At 61.8% G+C, this 22157-nt stretch overlaps 2 protein-coding genes across 3 annotated transcripts in view; one reads left to right on the forward strand and one right to left on the reverse strand.

The window, feature by feature from the left end:
- Positions 1–173: 173 nt before the first annotated feature.
- On the reverse strand, positions 174–13241 carry CHST13 (carbohydrate sulfotransferase 13). Of its 2 annotated transcripts, none has more exons than XM_073787798.1 (3): positions 13169–13241; positions 3693–3802; positions 174–1931 (listed from the first exon to the last, which is right to left on the reverse strand). In XM_073787798.1, the coding sequence occupies exons 1-3, from the start codon at positions 13239–13241 to the stop codon at positions 1089–1091; spliced, it is 1026 nt and encodes a 341-aa protein (XP_073643899.1). In that variant the 3' UTR covers positions 174–1088. The 2 variants fall into 2 exon arrangements, with proteins under 2 accessions (XP_073643899.1, XP_033721475.2); XM_033865584.2 differs by having other exon boundaries at positions 3693–3775; positions 13163–13241.
- A 5591-nt stretch (positions 13242–18832) lies between these two features.
- UROC1 (urocanate hydratase 1) overlaps positions 18833–22157 on the forward strand; it is a 38131-nt gene continuing 34806 nt past the window's right edge. Inside the window, exon 1 of the mRNA XM_073787816.1 lies at positions 18833–18958. Within this exon, the coding sequence (XP_073643917.1) occupies positions 18833–18958 (126 nt within the window). The remainder of the gene's footprint in view (positions 18959–22157) is intronic.

The raw sequence follows: 22157 nt of genomic DNA on the forward strand, positions 1-22157 counted from the left end.
TGTCGCCCCTTGAGCCAGAATGCAGCAGGCTCCCCATGGTGCACCCCCTCCCTATCCCGCTCCCCACATAACCTCTGGCACCTGTGGGCTGCTGTGAAGGTGACCCAGGCTCAAGATCAGACAACCTCATGCCCCCAGAACAAATGGCAAAATGAGACACAGAAACTCTGAAGTGTCAGAAAGTAACAAAACACATTTACTTCAAAAACGTGAGCTCCCCAGCTCACCAAGGCCGTATAAAGTCTGCCACGACGTTGCAACCTGGGCTCTGTGGGCTCAGGAAGACCGAGCAGGACAGAGACCAAGGGTGGGGCCGGAACAGGGCCCTCGGAGCTCCCGGCTCGGGACGCCCAGGTGGCCGGCAGCTCACGATCGCCACCTGGGCGGAGCTGGCGACAAGGCTGGCCCTGCCCTGGGTCCGGCCCGGGAGGGGGGGCGGCCTTCTCTCCTTGTCCAGGGCTGTCCTCACCAGGGCAGGTGAGGTGGGGAGGGCCCCGGGATGGGCCACAGCCTGCGCCCAGCCAGCGTTCTAATCTTGCGCCACGGATAGGTTCCGGGACAGAGTGGACAAAAAACAGGCGCTCATGGGCTTCTCTGGTGGCGCAGTGGTTGGGAGTCCGCCTGCCGATGCAGGGGACGCGGGTTCGTGCCCCGGTCCGGGAAGATCCCACATGCCGCAGAGCGGCTGGGCCAGTGAGCCATGGCCGCTGAGCCTGCGCGTCCAGAGCCTGTGCTCCGCAACGGGAGAGGCCACAACAAGGAGAGGCCGGCGTACCGCAAAAAAAAAAAAAAAGAAAAAGAAAAAAACAGGCGCTCGCAACCTAAAAACCTATTATCCCATCCTCAGCCACTCAGGGGTCCTGGGGAAGCACCCGCCGGCTGGGGCGCTTCGAGGAAGCAGGCGGCAGGCACCCAGGGGTCCAGCCACCCCCCGCGGGGAGGTGGGCTGCACGGGGGCTGCACCGGGGATGCGGTTGGGCGGGGTGGGCGGGCCGAGGGTGAGAGAGCGCGGGGGCGGCGACTCTCCGGGCGGAGTCAGGGCCCAGCAGCCTGCGCAGTCTCCGCGCCCCATCCCCCCGCCCGCAGGGCTAGCGCAGCCGCAGGTAGGAGGGAGCGGAGTAGTTGAAGAGCAGGAAGTCCATCCTGTAGAGGCCGTAGAGGCGCTGCTGGTAGAAAGGGCTGATGTCGCGGAAGAGGCGCGCGGCACGGTCGCGCGCGGCGGCCTGGGCCCTGGACGGCGGCTCGGGGAAGCGCAGGCCGGGCGCGCCCACCAGGCTCAGCACGAAGGCCGCGTCCTCCGCCAGCGTCTCGAACTTGCCCACGACGTCGTAGCGCAGGCGGCACGGGTGGCAGAGCGCGTGGGCGCGCTCCCAGTGCTCGTTGAAGGGCCCGTCGCGGCGCGTGCGCGGGTCCAGCAGGTAGGCCAGGAACTCGGCGAAGCGCACGTCGTGGCCGCGGACCAGCGCGTCGGGGCCCGGGCGCGGCCGCAGACGGCGCACGATGCCGGTGCCGAAGCGGCGCTGGAAGGTGGCGCCCCAGGGCCGCTGCAGCTTGTTGCGGTAGGCCGAGGCCAGGCGCTCGAAGGGCTCGCGCACAAACAGGAAGGCCAGGTAGGCGCGCAGGCGCCGGTTGACCTCGGCCGGACTGAAGTCGGCCAGCGAGGGCAGGCGGCCGGGCGCGTGCGCCTCGTGCGCGGGGATGGCGCGCGGGTCTCCTGGGCCGCGGCCGCTCAGCGCCAGCAGCACGCGCTTCCAGTTGGTGCAGGCCACCTTGGGCACGTAGCAGTAGAGCAGGCCGTGGGCGTCGTCCACCAGCACGTGCCGCAGGTCCTCCGGCCGCAGCAGGCGCTGCCGGCGCGTGTGGTGGCTGCAGGCGCGGCGCAGCAGGTCGCGCCGCTGCCGGTGCACCTCGGCCAGCGCGCAGCGCGGGCCCTGCGGGGGACAGGACGGGGGTGGGTCAGGGCCGCGTGGGAGTCAGGGGGCCTGGATGGGGGGAAATAAATCTACCCGGCCTGAGGCACGTGCAGGATGTGACTGATCGCGTGCACGGCACTCTGGACCCCGAGAGCCGGAAAACGGACGTGCGACGTCAGAGGCAGCCTGGTAAAGAAGTCTGACGTCAGAGCGCCAAGCGCCGGGGCAAACTGAGTATCTGCTCACCGTTCCCTAAAACCGGGGTGGGGTGTAAGACCAGAAGCTTACACAGTAGTAACGTCCGGAGGATGGCGATGAGACCTGTGCCGTACCCAGGTCTGCTGGTCTCTGAGCATCTTGAGACGTAAGCAGTGCGTGTCCCGACGGCTTAGATTGGCCTCAGCTAGCTTTTCTGTCGCTTGCAGCCCCATGAATACCAAGACAGGCACTGCTTTCTCCATTTTACAGAAGAGAAAACAGCCTCAGAGGAAGTGGGTTGCCTGCAGCTGTCAAGGAGAGACGCTGGGACTCCACCTCGGGTCCCTCAGGATTCAGAAGCCGGGGCTGTGCCCACCGGTTCGGGACGGAGTCCTACAGCCACAGCCCTCATCCCTGCCGGCCTAGCTGACCCTCTCCCAGGGTCTAGTCCTTACGAGCTCTGTGCCCTTCTCAGGGTCCTTGGCCTTCCTGTGCCAAGGGGCAGTGCCGTAGGTAAACGGGGATAATGACGCCCCGTCGCACAGGATTGCCGTGAGGCCTGCGTGGGCTCCCAGAACTCGAGTGCCCGGTGCACGGTCAGCACTTGTTGGTCAGACCGTTTCTCGTTTCTCTGCTGTTGTCTGTCCAGCTGCAGGATGCCTTGACACGTAACGGCCACTGGGCCCTCAGGCTGTGAGGGGGCCAAGCCAGCCCCACCAAGGCTTCTTGTTCCTCAGAAGCCTGCTGAGAGGCTGGCCTGCCCTCCGCTCGCCATGTGGCCCAGGGCAAGCCTGTCACCCTCGCTGAACCAAGGCCTCCCACCTGCCCCCCAAGGGCGTGGGTGCCGTGGACTCAGCCCTCAGGGCTTCGGTGAGCAGCTGCCTCCCCAGCCCAGTGTGGTCCTTCTCCCCAGCTCCCTATTGCCCTTGCCCCGCTATGGCCCTTGGCCACCGCCACGTACTTGGTGCCCCTGTCCTTCTGCAGGCCCTGTGTCCCTTTCTCAGAGAGGGTCGGTCTCCATCTACACTGCGCCCTCCCGCCAGAGCTCAGGGCAGCCTGGACACAAATCAGTGCAGGCTGGTGCGGGAAGCCATCAGATGCCATCCTGCCCCCACGGGACCGTCAGCGCCTCGAGGGCAGGGACCCAGGTGACCCGCAGGTGCTCGGTAGTGCTGAGTGTGCCTGCTGGGGTGTGTGTGAGCCAGACGTGTGCTCCCAGTGGGCACAGTGTGTGGTCCCTGCAGGTCCCCCCGTTGGTGAGGGGGTGCCTGCCTGTCTCCCTCCGTCACAGCAGGACTGAGATCGGGGGTCCCTTGGCTGCCGCCTGTTGCCGTGGGTGGCACAGAGCCCACTGGTCGTTCTGTCCGCCACGTGGAACAGGGCTGCAGAGAGCGTGGCCTCAGTCCACAGCTGGAGACCCCAGGTCTCAGCCTGCCCCACGATTTGCCCTGCCACAGCCCAGCATTCCCTCCCAGACAGAGGCTAGCTGTGGCTGCGGCCCCACGGCAGCAGGTCCACGTGGGAGCTCGGGGTTTCCCGTGGCTGGAGGCGGAGGGAGGGACGGGGCGTCTGTCCGCCTACCTGGTCCAGGTCGTAGAGCATCTGCAGGGGACTCCTCCTCTTGCCGCCAAGCCAGCTGGAGCCCACGGCCCTGTATTCAAACGCTGGGGGTGTAAGGAGAGGGGCGTTCACTGCTGCACCAGACCGACTGGCTGTGTTCCTGGGGGCTTGGCCAACTCACCTCGGCACGTTGGATCCACCTATGGGACTCAGTTTCCCGCCTGTGTCCCGCCTGCCTCTGGGGGCACTGACAGGGCCCGTCGTCCACCAGGGCAGGGTGCTTGGTGTCACTCCTGCCCCCACGCCCTGCCCTCCGGGAATGCCCTGAACCCCCAGCCTCTGCCACCTCCATCTGCCTTCATCTCACGCCCCACCTCTGCCAGCCACGTGCATGGAGCCCTGAGGGTTAGGGCTCAGCAGGCTGGCTGGGTCCAGCCTCCCCTGGCCCCGGGCACAGGCAGACAGAAAGGGCTGGGCAGCAGCGGACATGGTACAGCCAAGCTGCCGGCTCTGGTGGTGAGCAGGTGACCAACTCAGGTGACCCGCAGGGGACACCTACAGTGGCCTGTACGTGCCCTGCTGGCGTGTGTGTCGCCTCATGGTAAACGCAAGTTTTGCTCTCGCCCAGACTGGCAGCCTCCGAGGGCAGGGATGCTCTCTGTCTCATCGCGGCATTCCTCAATCTTCCCAAAACTACCAAACACATGTTTTTCTTAAATATGATTACAGTTATTAATAAACTAATAAATTATAATGCAGTCTTTAAAAAATCACCCAAATTGGCAAGTCTCTGGCTAGACTGACCAAGAAAAAATGAAGACGCAGATTACTAACAATGGGAATGAAAGAGGAGACATTAGTAGTGGACCTTACAGAAATAAGAAAGGGTTGAAGAATACAGTATAAGCACCTGTACAACGGCAGATTTGACCTATGAAACTGACAATCTAGAAAGACACAACTTTCTGAAACGGACTCAAGAAGAAAAAGAAAATCTCAACAGACATATAACAAGTAAAGAGATTGAATTAGTAATTTTAAAAAATTTCCAGAAAAGCCCAGGATCAGATTGCTTCACTGGTGAATTTTACCAAATATTTAAAGAAAAAGTAACACTAATCTCTACCAAACTCTTCAACAAACAAACAAGCAAACAAAACAGAAGAGGAGAGAGCACGTCTCAATTCGTTATATGAACCCAGTATTACCCTGATACCAAAACCAAAGATATCACAAAAAAAAGAAAACTATTAACCAATATCTCTCATGAATATAGATGCAAAGTCTTCAAGGAAGTACTAGCGAACTAGATCCATGAACTTGTGAAAAGGGTTATACGCCATGACCGATTGAGATTTACTCCAGAAATGCGAGGTTGGTTCAACATAAAAGTATCAATCAAGGTAATACACCATGTTAATAGAATAAAGAAAAAACCCCACATGGTCATCAAGAGATGCAGAAAAAACACTGCACAAAAGTCAGTACCGTTTCATGATGAAAACACTAAACAAACTAGGAATCGGATGGAACCTCGTCAAACTGATAAAGGCCGTCTGGGAAAACCCCACAGCTAACACACTTAATGGCCATAAAAAGGAGTGAAGCGCTGACACCTGCTACCGTGTGGATGCACCTTGCAACCTGACACTGAGCGAAACAAGCCTCACGGAAGGCGCTAGCCACATTGTTTGACTCTGTCTGTACAAAACGCCCAGGACAGGCAAATGCATAGAGGCAGGAAGTAGATGAGTGGTTTCCAGGGGCTCTGGGTGGGATGGGGGGAGGGGCAGGCAGGCAGGCACTGGGAACATGGGGGGCAGGGCTGGTGGCTAACGTTCTGGGTTTGTACAGCTGTGACAGTGCACAGCTTTTGAATATGCTAAAAACCACTGTACACTTTAAAAAAGTGAATTTTCTAGAATGAGAGTATTATCTCAATAAAAATAAATAGTATTGACCGTAAAAAGTAATATATGCAAGAACATGTGTAAGTCTGGTTTACAAATTTAACTACATTCAATGGATACTGAGAAATTATTGAATTCGTAATAATATGGGATATTCATAAGAGGCATGTCTTTAAGAATTCAGGATCATGTGAGAAAATAATATATTCATAAAAAAAACGAAGGGTTCCAAGATCCTTGGCTTTCAACCAAATGAAGGGTCTTAAAATGCTGCCAGGATTCAAGGCTTTTCCTTAAGATAAGTCTTTGGCAAACAAGCAGACCTGGAAAATCTGATGCACTGATCTGTTGGCCGACTGACCACAAGCAGTGGTTCTCCAGCTTAAGCGTGCACGGGGCCTGTTGAAACACAGGTGGCCTGGCCCCGTACTCAGAGCTGCTGGCCCTCGCAGGGGTGCAGCGGGGCCCGTGAGTCTGTTTCTGACAGCGCAGGCGTGCTGCTGCTGCTGGCGCGCAGTGCACGTTGAGAACCGCTGAGCCGGAGCAGTGTCTGGTGGAGGTGGTTGGATGAACCAGTAAATGACAGGCGGACAGGCCGTGCCCCGGCCTCCAGAGCCCTCTGTGAGTACCTGAAGCCCGCTGTCCAGGCCACCTGCCAGGCCTCTGGCAGCCTCAGGGCCCCTCCCCACTCCCGTGTCCCCAGAACAAGGAGCACGCTCTGCCGTGACCAGGGCACGTGGAGGGGTGAGGCCCTCAGGGCCTGCCCGGGTCTTGGGGGTCGTCGGTGGTCCCAAGACTTGAACCTCCGTTTCCTGGCTGCCGGCTGGCAGGGAGGCCTCCGGAGCTGCGGACACCACGGCAGCCCAGCACCACGCACAGCCCTGGGGGGCGGGACTCCGCCTCACCACTTTGCCGAGGGGATAGTGGAGCCTCTGAGAGGGGAGGAGCTTCCCTCAGGGTCACGGCTGGGGATGGAGAAAAGGCTGGTGCCCACCGCGGGGCATGCAGAGGAGCAGACCTAGGCCACCTGCACCCCAGAGCCCCATGACTCGGAAGCACTCAGCCTTCCGGAAACACCAAGCGTTGTGTGGGGCCTCTCGTTTCCTGGCCGGACCACAGCCTGCAGGAAAGTAGGTCCCATCCCAGACCCCGGGAGCCAGTGGGTGGAAGGCGAGAGGCCCAGAATAGCCGAGGCCAGTGATTACAGGGCTGGGCCGCCGCGCCGCGCCCCGCCCAGCTCCGCCCCGCCCCGCCCAGCTCCGCCCCTGCCACTGCACAGGGCAAGAGAGCCGCTCTGGCGGGGTGGGCAGGCTGGCCACGGAGGAGGGTCGAAGGGGAATGCGCTGGCGATCCCTGGGCCCAGCCCCGCCTCCGTGAAGCTGGAGGCCTGGGCTCCGAGGGTAGGGGCCATTCCCAGAGGGCCACACGGAGGCATCCTGCTACCCCCACTCCCGTGGCCAAGCCCTCCTGCCTGCGTCCTCTGCCCTCAGCCCCTCCACCAGCCTCCAGGTCTCAGGCCTCCCTGCGAGGGCGCTGTGGAGCAGACGGGCCAGAGGGTTAGACGGGCAGGCCCAGCCTCACGGCCGGGGAGGGGCCTGGGCCAGCCCAGAGCAGCCACAGGCAAAGCCGCAGGCGGGTTCTCCTTTGGAAAAGGAAACAAAAATAGGTTCTAGAGAGAGAAGGGGGAGAGGGTGGCGGAAGAAGGGGGGGAGGGACTGAGAGGGGACGGAGACAAAGGCGGTTACACAGGAGGACAGGGACGGAGGCTGGGAGGAGGTGAAACAGACAACAGCAGGATGTCGGAAAGAGCTCAAAGCAAACTAGCTGGGTGTGAAGGGGCGGGAAGCAGAGGGGGCGAGCTGCCCGCAATCTGGGGTCGCCCAGGGCCCACGCCCACGGGGTCCAGGCCCGGGAGCCGTGCAGCCCCAGACTCACGAGCAGGCCTGGTCCCGGCCCGGTGGGCCAGCGTGAGGCTGCACGCGGGCTGGAGTGTCCTGGGCGGCACAGGAGCCTGCAGGGAGGCCGGGGAGCCGGGCAGGAGGTGCTGGGTGGGCGAGAGCCTGGCACCGTGCCCTTGCTTTGCTCACTGACACGCGTACTCCTGGGGGTAGGGACTATTGTTATCCACACTTGACAGATGGGGAAACTGAGGCTTAAAGACTTAAAGAAAACTGCTGAGGCCTCACAGCAAGTAAGGGCCTTAAGCAGGCCTGACCCCAGGCCACGGCCTGAGTACCGTCCTTTACTGCCATGCCCTTGAGGCCCACCCTGCCCTGCACACTACCCCGCCCATCCTCACAACACCGCAGGCCAGGGGCTGGCACGCCGCACAGGGAAGGTGAAAACAGAGAAACTGACAAACCGTCCTTGGCCCGCCCACCCTAAGGACAGGCCCGGCGCAGCCGTACCCGGGCCACTGAGGCTGCACCCGTGGGGGAAGCTGTGCTTGGTGACCCCCTGCCCGGGGAGTAGAGGTTACGACGCGGCTTCTGGTTAATAAGTTCTAGCTGGGCCAGTGTCGCAAGAACAGATGGGCGGGAGTAGCGCTGTCTGGCCCATTCGGTCCCCTCGTGACCTGCAAGCCCGGGGCAGGGATATTCCCTCCAGAGATCAAGCTCTTGACAAGAAAAAAGCAATCTTTTTTTTTTTTTTTTTTAAGTAGCCGCCTCTCCACTTGTATTTAAGCTTCAGACTCGACACTGAGCTCCACAGCGCCCAGAACGGACCCTGCTTGGTCAGATCACTCCCAGTACAGTTGCGTCTCCTCTGCCCGGGACAATCACAGGGTTTATTCCCACCACCGTGTGATGGTAAAGCCCACGTGGCTTCTCGCTGGCTGATGGCAAGTCCCAGTTCCTTCCAGGGCCTCTCCAGGCGCGGCCCCACCCTTCCCTGCTCACTCACTCACTCAGCTCCAGCCACACTGCCCTCCTGCTGGTCAGTGGACACATTAGGTGCGTCCCCACCTCAGGAGAAACCTCTACACTTTAGGGTCAATCCTCATTCAGATCTCAGCTCCAATGTCCCACCAGAAAGAGGGCCTCTCCAATGAACAGCCTCCCGTTAATTTATTCACAGCACTCATTACTGCTGAGATCATCTGATTTGTGTGGGCTGATGTCTGGCTGCCCCTCTGGAAGGTCAGCTCTGCAAGGAGGGCACTGTCTTGTTTTCTTATAATCCCTGTACCTCAGCTAGTGTCTGCGAGTATTTATTTAAAGACTGATGGCCGCCTTCCTGGCCATGGGGCAATCACCCCAATTCCTAGCCTGTCATTCAAGGCCACTCACCAACGTCCAGTACCTTCCTGGCCTCCACTACACTGCTCCCTCTCCTGAACCCTTGAGGGAGCAGCACATCCCTTAGCACACCAGGCCATCTCACTCCTCCATGCTTGTCTGTGCCTCTCCCTCTGCCTGCAATTCTCTTTCGTTGTTTCCCACCTGGTAAACTCCTATGCAGCCTTCAAAGCCCAACCCAAATACCTCTGCCCTGTACAGTAGAAAGCATAAGGGTTGGGATTTAGACATGGGTTTAAATCCTGGCACCCATACTTCCTAGTTGGGTGGCCTTGAGCAAGTCACTTCGTTTCTACTGATCTCAGCGTCTTCCTCTGCAAAAGGGGACGACCAGTCCCTACTCTGGAGCCTTCTGCTTTGCCAGCTGACTTTTACTCTCTGGAGGCCCGGAAGGTGCCTTAGAGCTCTGAACCCTTCGGCAGTTCGGGAGAGTAGGCAGCAGTGTGGTGAGCATCTACTGATTGGGCTCCCAGCAGCCACACCCCCTCCTTTTGGTCGCCCACCTGATTCCCCTCCAGACACAAACCTGCTTGTTCCCTCCATGTGGTTCTGATAGGCTCCCCACTCCCGTAGCTGCTGGGTTGGGCCTGTGACCAGGTCTGGCCAATCAGAGCATTCCATCCCTTTCTGCCACAGCGATTGGCTCAGAGGTGGGCACCATGTGATCCAATCTAGGCCAATGAGATGCCTCCTTGGGACCCTGGCTGAAACCACGGGTGAAGGCGCTGCCCGCTGGCTGGGGAGCGGGGAGTGAGGCCACCACAGAGAAAAGCCAGACCTAGAGATGCAGATGTGGTTCCAGCCGCTGACGGCAGAGCATCTGGCCCAGTGAGTCTGAGACACGGCCCTCTGGGGGCACCCCGTCTCTGACCCGTCACCTTCTGTGATTCCAGGGCCAGGACAGAAAGGAGTCAGGGGTCCAGTCGGGCGCTGGGGCGCCACGGAGCAGGCGTTGAGGGACCTGGCAGGCTGGGGCCTGTGGGGCTCCGGGGGAGGCGGCGGATACCGGGCAGCCGGGGGCAAGCTCGGACGCCTGCACTGAGGAGCTGCTACTGAGGCCTCAGAGACCCTGTCCTCACCGACCCCCCCAGCCCTGGCACGTTGGCTCACCAGGAGTCACTGGGCATTTCTGCATTTATTCTGCATGGGACCAAATCCTGGTGTCTCATTAGAAACGGTGGCTGCCTACGGGGCCCTACACTGCACGACTGCAGGGGCTCCGAGACCATCGTGGACCGTTGTCCCCTCGGCTGGGTCCCCAGGTGCTGCTGTGCCCGAGAAGGCAGCGGACGGACAGCGGGGACAGAGCCGCCGTCCCCACCCGAGCCTCCTGGGTCCTTCCCCCTGGAGCCCCTACAGGAAGGCTGTTGGGGGAGAAGGTCTCTGTTACCCCACATCACGCTCGGACCTCGGCCAGGAGGCGGGGCCCTAAGGGACGGGATATGCCCCAGAGGACAGGGAGGGCAGCAGTCCAGCCCAGAAGGGGGGGGCGGGCCCCCTGGGAACAAGCCCCCCCACACACACCCAGGGTCCCCTGGAAGTGGGCAGAGCCCCAGCCTGGCTGTGAGAGAAACGCCCCTGATTGCCAACCTCAGGAAAGATGCTCAACCCTGTGAACCCGGAAGGGGATGGAGGTCAGGACGGGGTGGGGCAGGGCGGGCTGCAGCACCTCCCAGCGAGGCCCCTGTGGACCAGCAGGGCTGGGGAGCTAAAGCAGCAGCGTCACGGCTCCCCTGGGTGTGCCTCTGGGGCCAGAGGGGACAGACTGCAGATCTGGGTTTTTGATGTTAAAACAGACGCTGGGAGGGCAGGTTGTCAGCGAGTTCTGTCCCCAGCCCAGATTGACGCTGGCACAAGCGAATCCGTGGTCCAGGGCATCACACAGAAGCAGTCACCCCACCAGGTAAGCCACAGGGGAAGCCAGGGGTGGGCGGGCAGGGGGGACAGTGGGCCTGTCAGTGGGGCCGGGGCGAGGGTAGGCGCTGAGGGCAGCAGTGCCCCAGGCAGCTGCCCCACCTCCTCTGGCATCTTCCTCATCCCCAGGACCCTGGCCACTAGGTCAGCATTGGCCTGATGGGCACCAGTTGGGCTGCTCCAGACCTACCCACTAGAAAAGGGGCAGCAGAGCCCGCTTCGGGGGTCTCCGGCCCACCTTGTGGCAACTTCTGCCGCTTTGGAGACTCACCTGCCTGGAGGAGGGGGCTGCAGTCCCTCCTGGGTCCTGGAGCCCTAGCCCCCTGCCACAAGCCACGTGCTCCACCCCCTTCCAACTCGGGCTACGCTGCCGGGACACACTCGGAGATGCCACAGGCCCACCATTAGCACAGCCTCACTGGCTCCTGGGGTCCGGGGCTTCAGCTCAGGGCTTGGGGGCAGAAGAGCCAGCAGGGTAGGCTGGCTTGATTAGCCCTTGCGTGTCCAGGTCACCCTCACAGCTCTGATGGCTGGCAGCAGGCCATGGGGAAAAGTCTGAGAGTGCAGAAGGAACAGAGAGGGGCTCTGGGAAGCAGAGGAAAGGCCCCTCCCCGCCCGGGGGCGCTGGAAGCAGGGTTGCAGAAGGGTCTGCCAGGCCGGACGCAGTGAGGCCACCCTGCTGGGGGAGAGGGTCATGGCCAAGGGTATTCGTGAGGCAGGTTCGGCTCAGGTGGGGAACGGCCTGAGCAAAGGCTAGGAAGGGGGCACGGGAGGCACCCTCCTACCCTGCAGGAGAGGGAGGAGGTCAGAAGGAACGAAGTGCAGGCCCTCTCTCCCCCCACACCCGAGCCTGAGCCCTGGGGGCCAGGAGCCACTGTGCCCTGCCCGGCCCTAGGTCCTGGTAAACATTTGTCCAAGAAAGAGTGGGTGGCCAGTGTCATGACCGCAGACACTAGGACTACAGCCCACGCGATGTGGGGGGATGCTCGGCTCAGCTAGGGCATGGGAACCCCCTCCCCAGGAGGCAGGAGCACCACCCCCATGGCCCCCCAGCTCTCAGAACTGGTCGGGGGACGGAAAGACTGACTGCGGCTCCCTCCCGTGGGCCTGGGGAGGCGGCCAGGTCTGGGCAGCTGTGTCAAGACATGGAGGGGACGGTGTGAAGAGCAGGGTGACTGGGCAGAACCCTGGTGAGCCCCGAGGAGGCCTCCCAAGCCCAGCTCACCCCGACCCCAGCCCAGAGGCAGTCACAGAGGTTTGAGGTGAGCAGGAGAAGGAAGCCCCTCACCCCAGGATGCAGGGGCACCAGGCCACCCATGTGACCTCTGGCTTGATGAAGAGGCTGGGAGCCACTTTGCTCCCGTTTAACTGCACTTCCCCAGAGACCCTGTAAGGAGGAACTCAAGCAGCCCATTTTACAGATGGGAGTACTGAGGCCCTGGGCAGGGGGGCGGGGATAGGTCACCCAGACCCAGCCAGGTGGGTCCATGCTGCCCCCAAAGTCTCCTCAGCCTCATCTCTTGAGCCACCCTGACCCCACACTCCCATGGTCCCCTCCCACCTGGGGACACGGTTACTTCCTCCCCGGACCCCCTCTGCAAGGCTCCAAAGGACTGATTCCAAGGATTCTTGCAGAGCCCGGGGGGGGGGGTGGGGGGGTGGGTGGGGGAGATACAGATTCCCCCAACACACACTCTCACATTCACTCACACTCACACCAGGAAAAGGCAAACAGAGCAGAGGTCAGAACGGGCCTCTGGCTGGGCACCTCCAGCCCCAGGCCGCCCACGGGCCCCTCGGCCTCTCCCGTAAGTGAAGACTCAGCACATGCCCGGCTCGGAGCTGGAAATCCGCACGGCGGTCACGACTGGCTGCCTGTTTCCCCCACCGGACCATGAGGTGGGTGCTCAGGACCCTAGTCCTTCCCGGTGCGAACTTAAGGCGGAGCAGGGGCGCCAGGGCGCAGCGCGGTGCGCGGAGGGGCCACCTCCGGACCCGGAGCGTCAAGCCCGCCGCCCTTGCGCGGCCGCAGACCCGGAGGGGTTTCCGGGCGCTAAGCGGGGTGAGCGCGAGGCAAAGGAGGCGAACTTCCCGGGTGGGCCTAATGCCCTCCGCCGCCCACCACGCACCTGGTCCCTGGGCCCCGGCTGGTAGGCCCAGACTGTCATCTCTCACCTCTCCGGGCCTTGGGAGACCCACTCCCGAGGGGACAAGACCGTTGCGGGGAGCCGGGACAAGGGCGGGGCGTTTAGAGCCTTTCTGAGCCCGCCCGCCCCGGTGCCCCAGCCCGGGAGGAAACCGCAGGTGCCCCCGCCCGGTCGGGGGTCCGGCCGCTGGTGGGGCGGCCCTGGGGCCGGCGGGCACTCACCCGGGCGCAGGAGCAGGAGCGCGGCGCCCAGACACGCGGCCACCAGCGCGCGCCGCCGCCACCACCAGCGCCTCCCCATGCTTGCCCGGCGCGCGCTGCTGTCCGCGGGGTCCGGCCCGGCCCGCACCCGAAGCCGGCCTCCCGCCCCGCCCCGCCCCTGGACCCGCCCACGGATGAGTTCTCGGACCAGGACCCGAGGCCCGCCCCAGAGCAACTCGCCCCAGGCCCTCCCGCTGACCCGCTGACGGAAGAGTCCTCGGGCCAGACGCTCACCGGGAACCGGACCCGAAACCCAACCCCCAACCCACCCCAGGGCCGCCCAGGGACTGGTCCTCGCTCCTGGATCCGGACCAGGGACCGCTTCGGGACCCTCCCGGCGGCGCGCACCACTGCCCTCGGCGCGGGGGCGAGGGCTCTGCTCGCCAGGGGCGGGGTGGGGGGGCGAGGCGGCGACTGCTGGGGACCAGGCAGGTGGGCGAGGCGGATCGGCGGGCCAGTATGCCCGGGGCAGCCGAGCAGTGGTCCAGGGCGCGAAGGGTGGAGACTGGGTGGAGGGAGCCCTGTCGCCGGCGCGGCTCTGTCCTCTTGCGCTCGTCCGGGGGCGCCATCCTCTACCCGAGGCCGAGAAGCCTTGTCACATTGGCGGATGAGCGGGCCGGGGGAGCACGGTGTCCCGTTGCCTTTTTGCTGCGTTACGTACCAGGGGTCCAGGGGCTGGCTTGGGGCACTAGCCGCCTATATGTGACTCCCCCGGAACCCCCCTCCCGGAATCAGGCCCAAGGGTGTCTCCTTCTCCTCCCAAGCGCACCCTGTAGCCTGGTTTTTACACGGTGGTCTGTGCGGTGTCTCCTTCTCCTCCCAAGCGCACCCTGTAGCCTGGTTTTTACACGGTGGTCTGTGCGTGCTGGTGTGCGCTTGAGCCAACACTGAGCAGTGTGAGTGTGTGGGAAAGGCTGCGTTTCTGAACTGCTTTTGAAGAATCTGCTGATTCCAGCCCTGGTGGTGCCACTTACGTGCTGTGTGAGATCAAGAAAGTGGCCTAACCTCTTTGTGCCCCAGTTCCCTTTGCAGTGGCATAGTACTAGGACACACCTCATCATGTTGTGGGAACTGAATGAGACACAGGAGGTGTTTGGCACGGCGTCTGGCACTCAGTGAGTGCCATCTAAGCACTTGACGTTGGTGATGATTTTATTTTTACAGTTACTGTCTGTTTCTGGCAGGTGACTCTGGTTTCTGTTAAGGTGCTGATATAAAAATTCGTTCCCGGTATGTGTAAGTTTTAAATGTCTATTTAAAGGAGAATATTAAATAAATAATAGTTCTTCTGTCTTAAAGATATGGCTTCAAATGCTATGATAGGTCTCAAGTGGCAGAGGGGCAGGAAACAGTTCACAGACAAACCAGAAGCTCCCTATTATGACTTTCCAGACAAACGGGACAGAGAGCCTTGGCGAGCATCCAGTTCACGCCCAGAATGGCCTGCGGGCAGGGCTGCTGCTGCTCTCGGCCCGGGACCTGGATTCCCGGTTATCTACACCCCCAGCCGGCCCCCGATCTCCCCTACACCCGCACTGGGACCAGCGTTCTCTGTAGGGTCCCAGCCCCTGGCGTCCTTAGGAAGGAGTCTCGGTCCCTGTGCTGCCACCTGGTGGCCAAAGTTGAGGACAACATCTCAGCCCATTCCCATCCAGGAAAGTCCCTGGAGGCCCCTGGGGGCCCAGTGTTGGGTCCTGGGGTGGGAGGGTGAGCACGCCTCGCCAGAGGCCCAGGGCCTTGGCAGCTCCCCTGAGAAGACGCCAGCTGCGGCCTCTGCCCTCTCACGGGAGTTCGCATGCATTCGATCCCTCGTTCAACAGGCACTGGGTACCCACTGGGTGCTGAGGCCCTAGGGGAGAACAGGACAGGGCGCCCTCTGCCCTCGTGGGCTACAGTATGGATGGGGGAGGGCATAGGAAAAGGGGCGAACATGTGCGATCACGGCAGGTGGTAAACGTGCTATGAAGAAAATAAGGGTGGGGCAGAGGGAGGTGTGCAGGGCCAGCCTCGGAGGTACCAGCAGCAGAGGTGCGTAGGCGGCGAGCTGCAGAAGGAACAGCCCTTGCGGAGGCCCTGAGGCGCCCTGCTAGTAGCTGTTGCCCTCAAATTCAGGCGTTAAACGTTTCAATTTCGCTCACAGTTTAGTGGGTGAGGAATTGGGGGAGGGGCTCCGGTGGGCGCTTTTCACTGGGGATCTCACGCTACTGCGTCAGACGGCAGCTGGGACTGGTCGTCCGGAGGCCGGCCCAGGCTGGCCGACCCCACGGCTCCGTCACAGCTGGGCAGACACCGCAGCACTCGCACTCCTCACGCCCCAGGTGGGGTCTGGCTCCGGGGGTTGCTCCCACAGAGCCTCAGGCTGCCTCCTGTTGCTTCCCCGGGAACCGCTAGGGCCGCCCCAGCCTCACTCAGAGAAGCACCCGAGCAAGGATTTGCCGGCATGTTTAAAAGCACCAAGGGCGTAGAGATGCACCTGCTCCTGAACGGGAAGCAGCAAGGGGGCTCTGAGGTGGACAAGGTGGATGCGAGAAGTCGGAGAGGCAGATGGGGCGTCCACGTCCCCAGCCCGTCGTGGGCCACGGTGTGGGCTGTTCTAACTGCCCCGCTGCCGATGGACTACAGGTTGGCGGGAGGAGGGGGGAAGGCGGGAGGCTGGGCCGACTCTGGGAGAGGTGAGGGGTGTGGACCAGGGTGCGGTGGTCTCAGAGCCCCGGCTATACTTTGAAAGTAGAGGGGTCAGAGGTCAGGGTGCCTCAGAGAAGCCACCCAGGGCGGCAGAGTGGCTGGAGGGGAAGCAGGCACTAGGTTGATGGTCCAAGGGACAGAGGTCCTGCCTGGCTCGAGAAGGCCTGATGGGCCTGCTGGTGACACGGCAGAGATTGGGGCCCAGTGTGGCCTGGGTGGTGGTACCAGGCGGGCAGGGCTGGGCTTTCGGTGCTGGTCGCCAGGTGCTAGGAAGAGAGGCTGGCCAGGACAGGAGTAGCGGCTGGGAGTGACGGGAGGGGAGACTGAGGCAGGCACTCAATGCTGAAGAGGACAGGCCACGGCCAGCACCAGGAGCCCGAGGCCTGAGGCCCAGGGAGGCACATGCTGAGGGCCTGCCTGCCTTTCTTTTTTTTTTTTTTTTGCGGTACGCGGGCCTCTCACTGTTGTGGCCTCGCCCGTTGTGGAGCACAGTCTCCGGACGCGCAGGCTCAGCGGCCATGGCTCACGGGCCCAGCCGCTCCGCGGCATGTGGGATCTTCCCGGACCGGGGCACGAACCCGTGTCCTCTGCATCGGCAGGCGGACTCTCAACCACTGCGCCACCAGGGAAGCCCATGCCTGCCTTTCTTTACTCCTTGTTAGTTTTACATTTTATTTACTTGGTTTGTCCATGGAGCCAAATTCAAAAACTCCACAGTTCTCTTGAATTGAGGTGAAATTCAGGTACCATAAAATTACTTATTGAAAAGTGTACAATTTAGTGCCCTGACGATGTGGAAAGCACCAGTCTTACAGGGAAGGGTCTCCTTTCCTCCTGTTCTCTCCCAGTTCCTTGTGGATCCTTCAGAGACAGTTCACGCCCACGTGTATACGTTTTCTTTGCTTTCTGTGCTATTACATTGCTCTGTTCCTTGCTTTTTTGATAGTGGCAACAATGAGAAAAATAACACCTTATCCGGTGCTGCTTCTGCGCAGGTGCTGTTCTAAGACCTTCACGTGTGTTACCTCGTTTAATACTCAGATCCCATGAGGTAGCTACTGTTACTGGTTTCATTTTACAGACCAGGAAACTGAGGCACAGAGAGGCTAAGGAACTGACCCAAGGACCTACAGCTCGTGAGTGGTATAGCCAGGTTCCACTTACCTGTCTGCCATATTTAACATCTGTGAGATCCCAGTGGTTTTAAGTAGCTTTTAGGGTGTTTAGAAATTAAACTGTTTATTTGGGGATCCTTGTAGATTCAGGTGCAGTTGTAAGAAATAGTAAGAGAGACCCGGGTGCCCTGTTCCCCCGTGGTAGCGTCCTGCTGTCTGTAGCCCGAGGTCACAACCAGGACACGGATACAGTCCCCGCTTCGGTTCAGGACAGCAGAAAATGTTTTTAATTGGTTGCCGACATTTAAAAATGAGATTTCACATAAAGTGTTAGATTTGTGGCTTCTCTTGAGCCCTCGCCCAGAAGCAAATCCTGAGTGGAGGTCTCGGTACAGCCTGTCCGTTGGGGGCATGGGATGGGGGTACCCGTGGGGCAGCTCAGCCCACTCCTGCCAGGGGCTCCCCAGAGCTGCTGCCTCCACCCATGCCCTGCCGCGGCGAGGGCGCTGGGGTATTTGCCCACCGCTGTTGCTGGCGGAGAGCTGCTCCCCAGCAGATGGGGAGGGGGCTGGCGATTCTCCAGCCCTTCCAACCCCCCTCTGAGCGGGAGGTGCAGGTACCGGCTGCTGGCGGTCACAGCTGCGTGACCTGCAGGCCCAGGCAGGGGCCTGTCCCCAGTGCCCGTAGCGGTGCCGGGCCAGGACACTGCCCGGTCCCTGGTGTCGGAGAGAGCGTTGGATGGACGGCTGCGAGCCTGCGTGCGTGTCTGCTGCTCACCCTACGAGGCAGCCTCCCCGCCACCTGGACACAAGAGTACGCTCGCTGCCCGGCCGGAGATCTGGGAGGCCGAGGGGCGGCTGTAGCCAGACCCCTCGGCTCCAGGGGCCCAGATCCCAGCTCCACCAGGACTAGCTGTGTGGCCTTGGGCAGTTTCCACACCTATGAAACGGGACAGTGGGCCCCGCAGGCCGGTGAGGGCACAGGGTGCCCCGGATGACGTGCGGTGCTCCGAGGAGTAACCCTCCGGAGGCGTCAGCCGTCCTGCTCTCATGCCAAGTGCAGGCCCCACGCCGGGCACCCACCTGGTGGCTGCGTGCCTCCCACCCCTTGCGTGAGGCCGCAGGGCCGGCCCGCAGCTGGGCTGGGTCCACAGCCAGGTGTGCTGCCTCCCCGGGGCCCCCGGGATTCTAGCGGCCCCTGGGCCTCAGCCACCCCACCCGGAGTGCGGGGCGAAGAAGCAGCACCTTCCCACAGGGGCGCTCGTGGGATGGGGCTCGCTGAGAGCCTGGGAAGGAGTGGGGCGGCTCGCACCCCAGTGGGGGCTGAGGAGGGTGTAGCTGCCGCTGGCCGGGCTCCCGCCACCCCTGTCACCCAGGGGGCAGGGAGGAGGGATACGAGGGCCACCACATCTGTGCCGGGCCAGTGTCACGGGCCCCCCATCATCAAGACACAAACCCCACGTCGCCTGCCGGGTGTAACTCCCCCATGAGACAAACCCGAACACGAGAGCGCTCCCCATGCTGTGTCCTGGAAGACACACCCCTCAGGGCCAGCACCCCACTAAAAGGACAAAGGAACCCTCACCCAGGCGTCCCTGGCACGGAGCCTGCCTGTCCCAGGACACCGCCCCCAGGTCAACACTGCGGGCGCCAGCCTGGGGCCGTGACCCTCCGACCTCCGACCTGCGCACGGCTCCTTCCGGAGGCCCGGGGGCCAATGAGGGGCTGGAGGGGGTGGGCCTGGGGCCAGAGGACCCCGCCCAGCCGGACCTCGACTGCCCGGTCCCTCCGCGGCCCCCGCAGAGTGGGCCTCCGTCTCGCGTCCGCCAGACATGTCCAGCCTCCAGGCGCTGTGCTCCGGCCTGCCCTTGCGGCCTCTCCCAGAGAACCGGGGACGCCGGGCCGGGCTGCCCCACGCCCCGGTCAGGACCCCCGGCCTCAGCCCCGCTGAGGAGCAGGTAAGAGGCCGGGCCCCCTCCTGCAGGGCCGTTTGCCCTCTGGGTGCAGCGGCTGGGCAGTGCCCACGTCCTGCTCTGAGCCGTGTGTGCCAGACTGCTTCACACCCGATATCCCTCATTCTTTGCCCAGTGGCCGCCCTGGGGGGTAGGAGTCCGGCCCCCATTTACTGATGGGGAGGGACCCTGGGGCTCACGATCACCCAGCCAGCAAGCGGGGGCCTGTGGCCGCCTCCAGCCCAGGAAGGCGAAGTGAGCGCAGGAGCCGGACTGCAAGTCCCGCCCCAGCTTCCGGAGCGTGAGCCACCAGGTGCCCCCCTCCTGGCCATGACACACAGGTGTGCGCAGGCGGCTGGAATGAGGCCGAAAAAGAGCTTTCTCCTGTTTTCCTTTACTGAGGATGGCTTGACAACCTCAGGAACCCTGGGGGAAAGTAGCAAGTACAAGTAAGCGCAGAGATTAAAAGAGGAGTCCCGCCACCCGGACAGAGGCTGCCGCCCTCCCGGGGCGGCCGTGGGAGGGGGGGCACAGGGCGTGCAAACTGGAGGGGCTGCCGGGGGATCAGGCGGACTTTAGAGTTTCCACCCTGGTCACCTTCCTGCTGGGCGCCAATGCCTCGACCTTTGGCGTGGGGACCCAGAGGGCTCTGCCGCCTGCGCATCCCAGGGGGCACCCTGATGGGCGGTGATGGGAGCAGCTGAAGGGCGCGGGCCCTTGGAGTGGGGTGGCATGCGGTCTGGGGAGTCTGAGCTGTGGAAGGGGCTGAATCTTCGGTGTGGGTGTCCGAGGCGTGGGGAGCCTGCAGCCTGCTGGTCCTGCGGGACAAGGAGAAAGAGGCGTATGGCTCTGTGCCCCTCCCCCTTCCTGCTGCTCTTTGGTCTTTGACCTGGGTTCTGCTGCAATTCCCTGGGCGGTAGGAGGCCACTCCGGGGTCCTGGTCGGGGCTGGTCACCAGAGAGACCAAGCCGTGGTCGCATGTCACCGTGAGGGGCCGGGAATGGAGTTAATGATACATCATGCCCACGCCTACCAGATCCCCCAGCTACGGGGTTGGCAGTGTCTGGGTTTGTGAACACGTGGAGGTGCGGCGGGCGCCTGCCCCTTCCCCCGCCCCCGCCGAGGGTTGCTGCTCACCTGTACCCTTCGTCACATCCTTTGTTGTGTAATGAACCGGCGAACGTGTTCCCCTGAGTTCTGTGAGCCATTCTGGCGAATTTTTAAACCTGAGGAGGGGCGTGGGCTCCCCATTCCTAGCTGGTTGGTCAGGAGCACAGGCGACAGTGGGGCGTGTAATTGGCGTCTGAAGCGGGCCGTCGTGGGGCTGAGCCCTTAGCCTGTGGGCGGGCTCTGGGCGGACTGCGGTCCACAGGGTCCCGGCTGGACTGAAGTGTAGGACGCCATCCGGGTCGGAGGAGCGGTGGGTGTTGGAGGGCCCACGCGTCCACTCCCTGCCGGGACCTGCGAGAGGACACGAGAGCTCCTCCTGGACAGGCCCAGCCCCAGGGACGGCTTCCTCCGCGGCCGGCTTTACGTTTTCCTCTGGCTGGTTTTCTGTTTTATTTAAACGTCCCTTTGAATTTTGACATAAGCTTTTAAAGGTAGTTTTAAGAGATAAGTCAAATATTATAACGTTTCCTAATCTTTTGGTGTCTCCTTCCAGACGCTTTCTGTGTGCGCACAAGGTGTGTGTGTCCATCCTTCTTAAAAGCGTAAGTGGAAGCTTTCTTTTGAGGCTGTTCCTTGTGGGTGCGTTTGGAGCTGCCCCATGGTTTGAACTGTTGTTGTTTTTCGTGGTTTGGATGAACAAAGACATGCTCCACTCTTCGTTCTTCTTTAAGTGGATTTCTCTTGAAACGCAGAGGATGGTCTGGCTGTCGCGTTTCAGTCCCTGTGGGACTGTAGTGCAGAGGGAGGGTCTCGTCACATCCCGTTAGAAACGTCCTCGGCATCCCCGCTCCCCCACGTGCAGCTTCTCTTACCGGTATTTCCCCAAAGCGTGCCCCACCCTCAGGGGCTGTGCTGGACCTGAGCTGCCACGTCTGAAGACCTCCCCCCACTGCTGACCATACTCCTCAGCTTCTTGAGGGCGGGGTTCTGTGGGGCTCACTTCCGGGTCTTCAGTGATGCCAGAGCTGTTTGTTGAATGAGTGAACAAGACCGTGTGCTAAGCGCCCGAACCAGCACCCTCTAAGAGTTCAGCGGGCAGGAGAAACCTAGGAAAGCTTCTTGGAGGAGGTGGTCTTGGCACCAGAGGCAAGGTTCCCAGACTTGGAGATCTGAGAGGCGAGGCATCTGGGACAGAAGGAGGCGGTGAGTGGAGATGCAGAGACGGGCCTGTGCAAAGTAGGCTGGGCTGGACGAGGCCCCGCGTAGGCCCAGGCTGGGTGCCGACCTCAAGAGCCAGGCCCAGCCTGACTACTGGGGGGCCTGGATGCCCACCAGTGTGCACTGTGTCAGAAGCCCATGAAGGTCTCAGAGCCGGAGTGTGAGTTGCTGCTTGGCATGTGCCCACAGAGAGCGAGGGCTGGTGCAGAGCTCCTAGGGGGGCAGGTGGACAGGGGCCCGGCGTGGAGGCCATGAGTGTGCAGACGGTCGTCCTGGCAGCTGGCCCCCCAGTGGCCCGTGTGTGCCAGGTGCCGGGCGAGCAGCCCTGTGAGGTGGGGGCCATCTGCTCCTTTTACAGAACAGGAGGCTGACGTTCAGAGAGGTGAGGTGTGCTGGCTGGAAGAGACAGGGCAGGGATTCTCCCCTCAGAGCCTCCTGGAGCACCAGCCCTGCCGCGTCATTTTCCAGCCTCCAGAGGCGCCTGCGTTCCCGGGCTCCTGGGCCCATCCTCTGTCCTCAAAGCTGGCAGCACAGCACATTGAAGTCCCTCTTCCTTACTCTGAGCCTCCCTCTCCTCTCAGAAGGACGCTCGTAGTTACTAGGGCTGACCTGGAGAGGCAGGACCATCTCACATCTCAAAATCCTTCCGTCATCACATCTGCAAAGTCTCTTTCGCCATGTAACGTGACATATTCCCGGGGAATAGGGTGTGGACATCGTTGGGGGCCATAATTCTGTCCCCCATCCCATCAGGCACCCAGAATTTTCCAGCCCAGTGGCTGAACACGGGACTTTTATGAAATAATCCCATGACCCTAAGGGTACAGGCCACTGAACTTGTCCGCTTCTTATGCCTTTGAGGTCAAGGTCGGGGAGA

Source organism: Tursiops truncatus, chromosome 10 (assembly GCF_011762595.2).
Source record: "Tursiops truncatus isolate mTurTru1 chromosome 10, mTurTru1.mat.Y, whole genome shotgun sequence".
In the NCBI taxonomy this organism is placed as follows: domain Eukaryota; kingdom Metazoa; phylum Chordata; class Mammalia; order Artiodactyla; family Delphinidae; genus Tursiops; species Tursiops truncatus.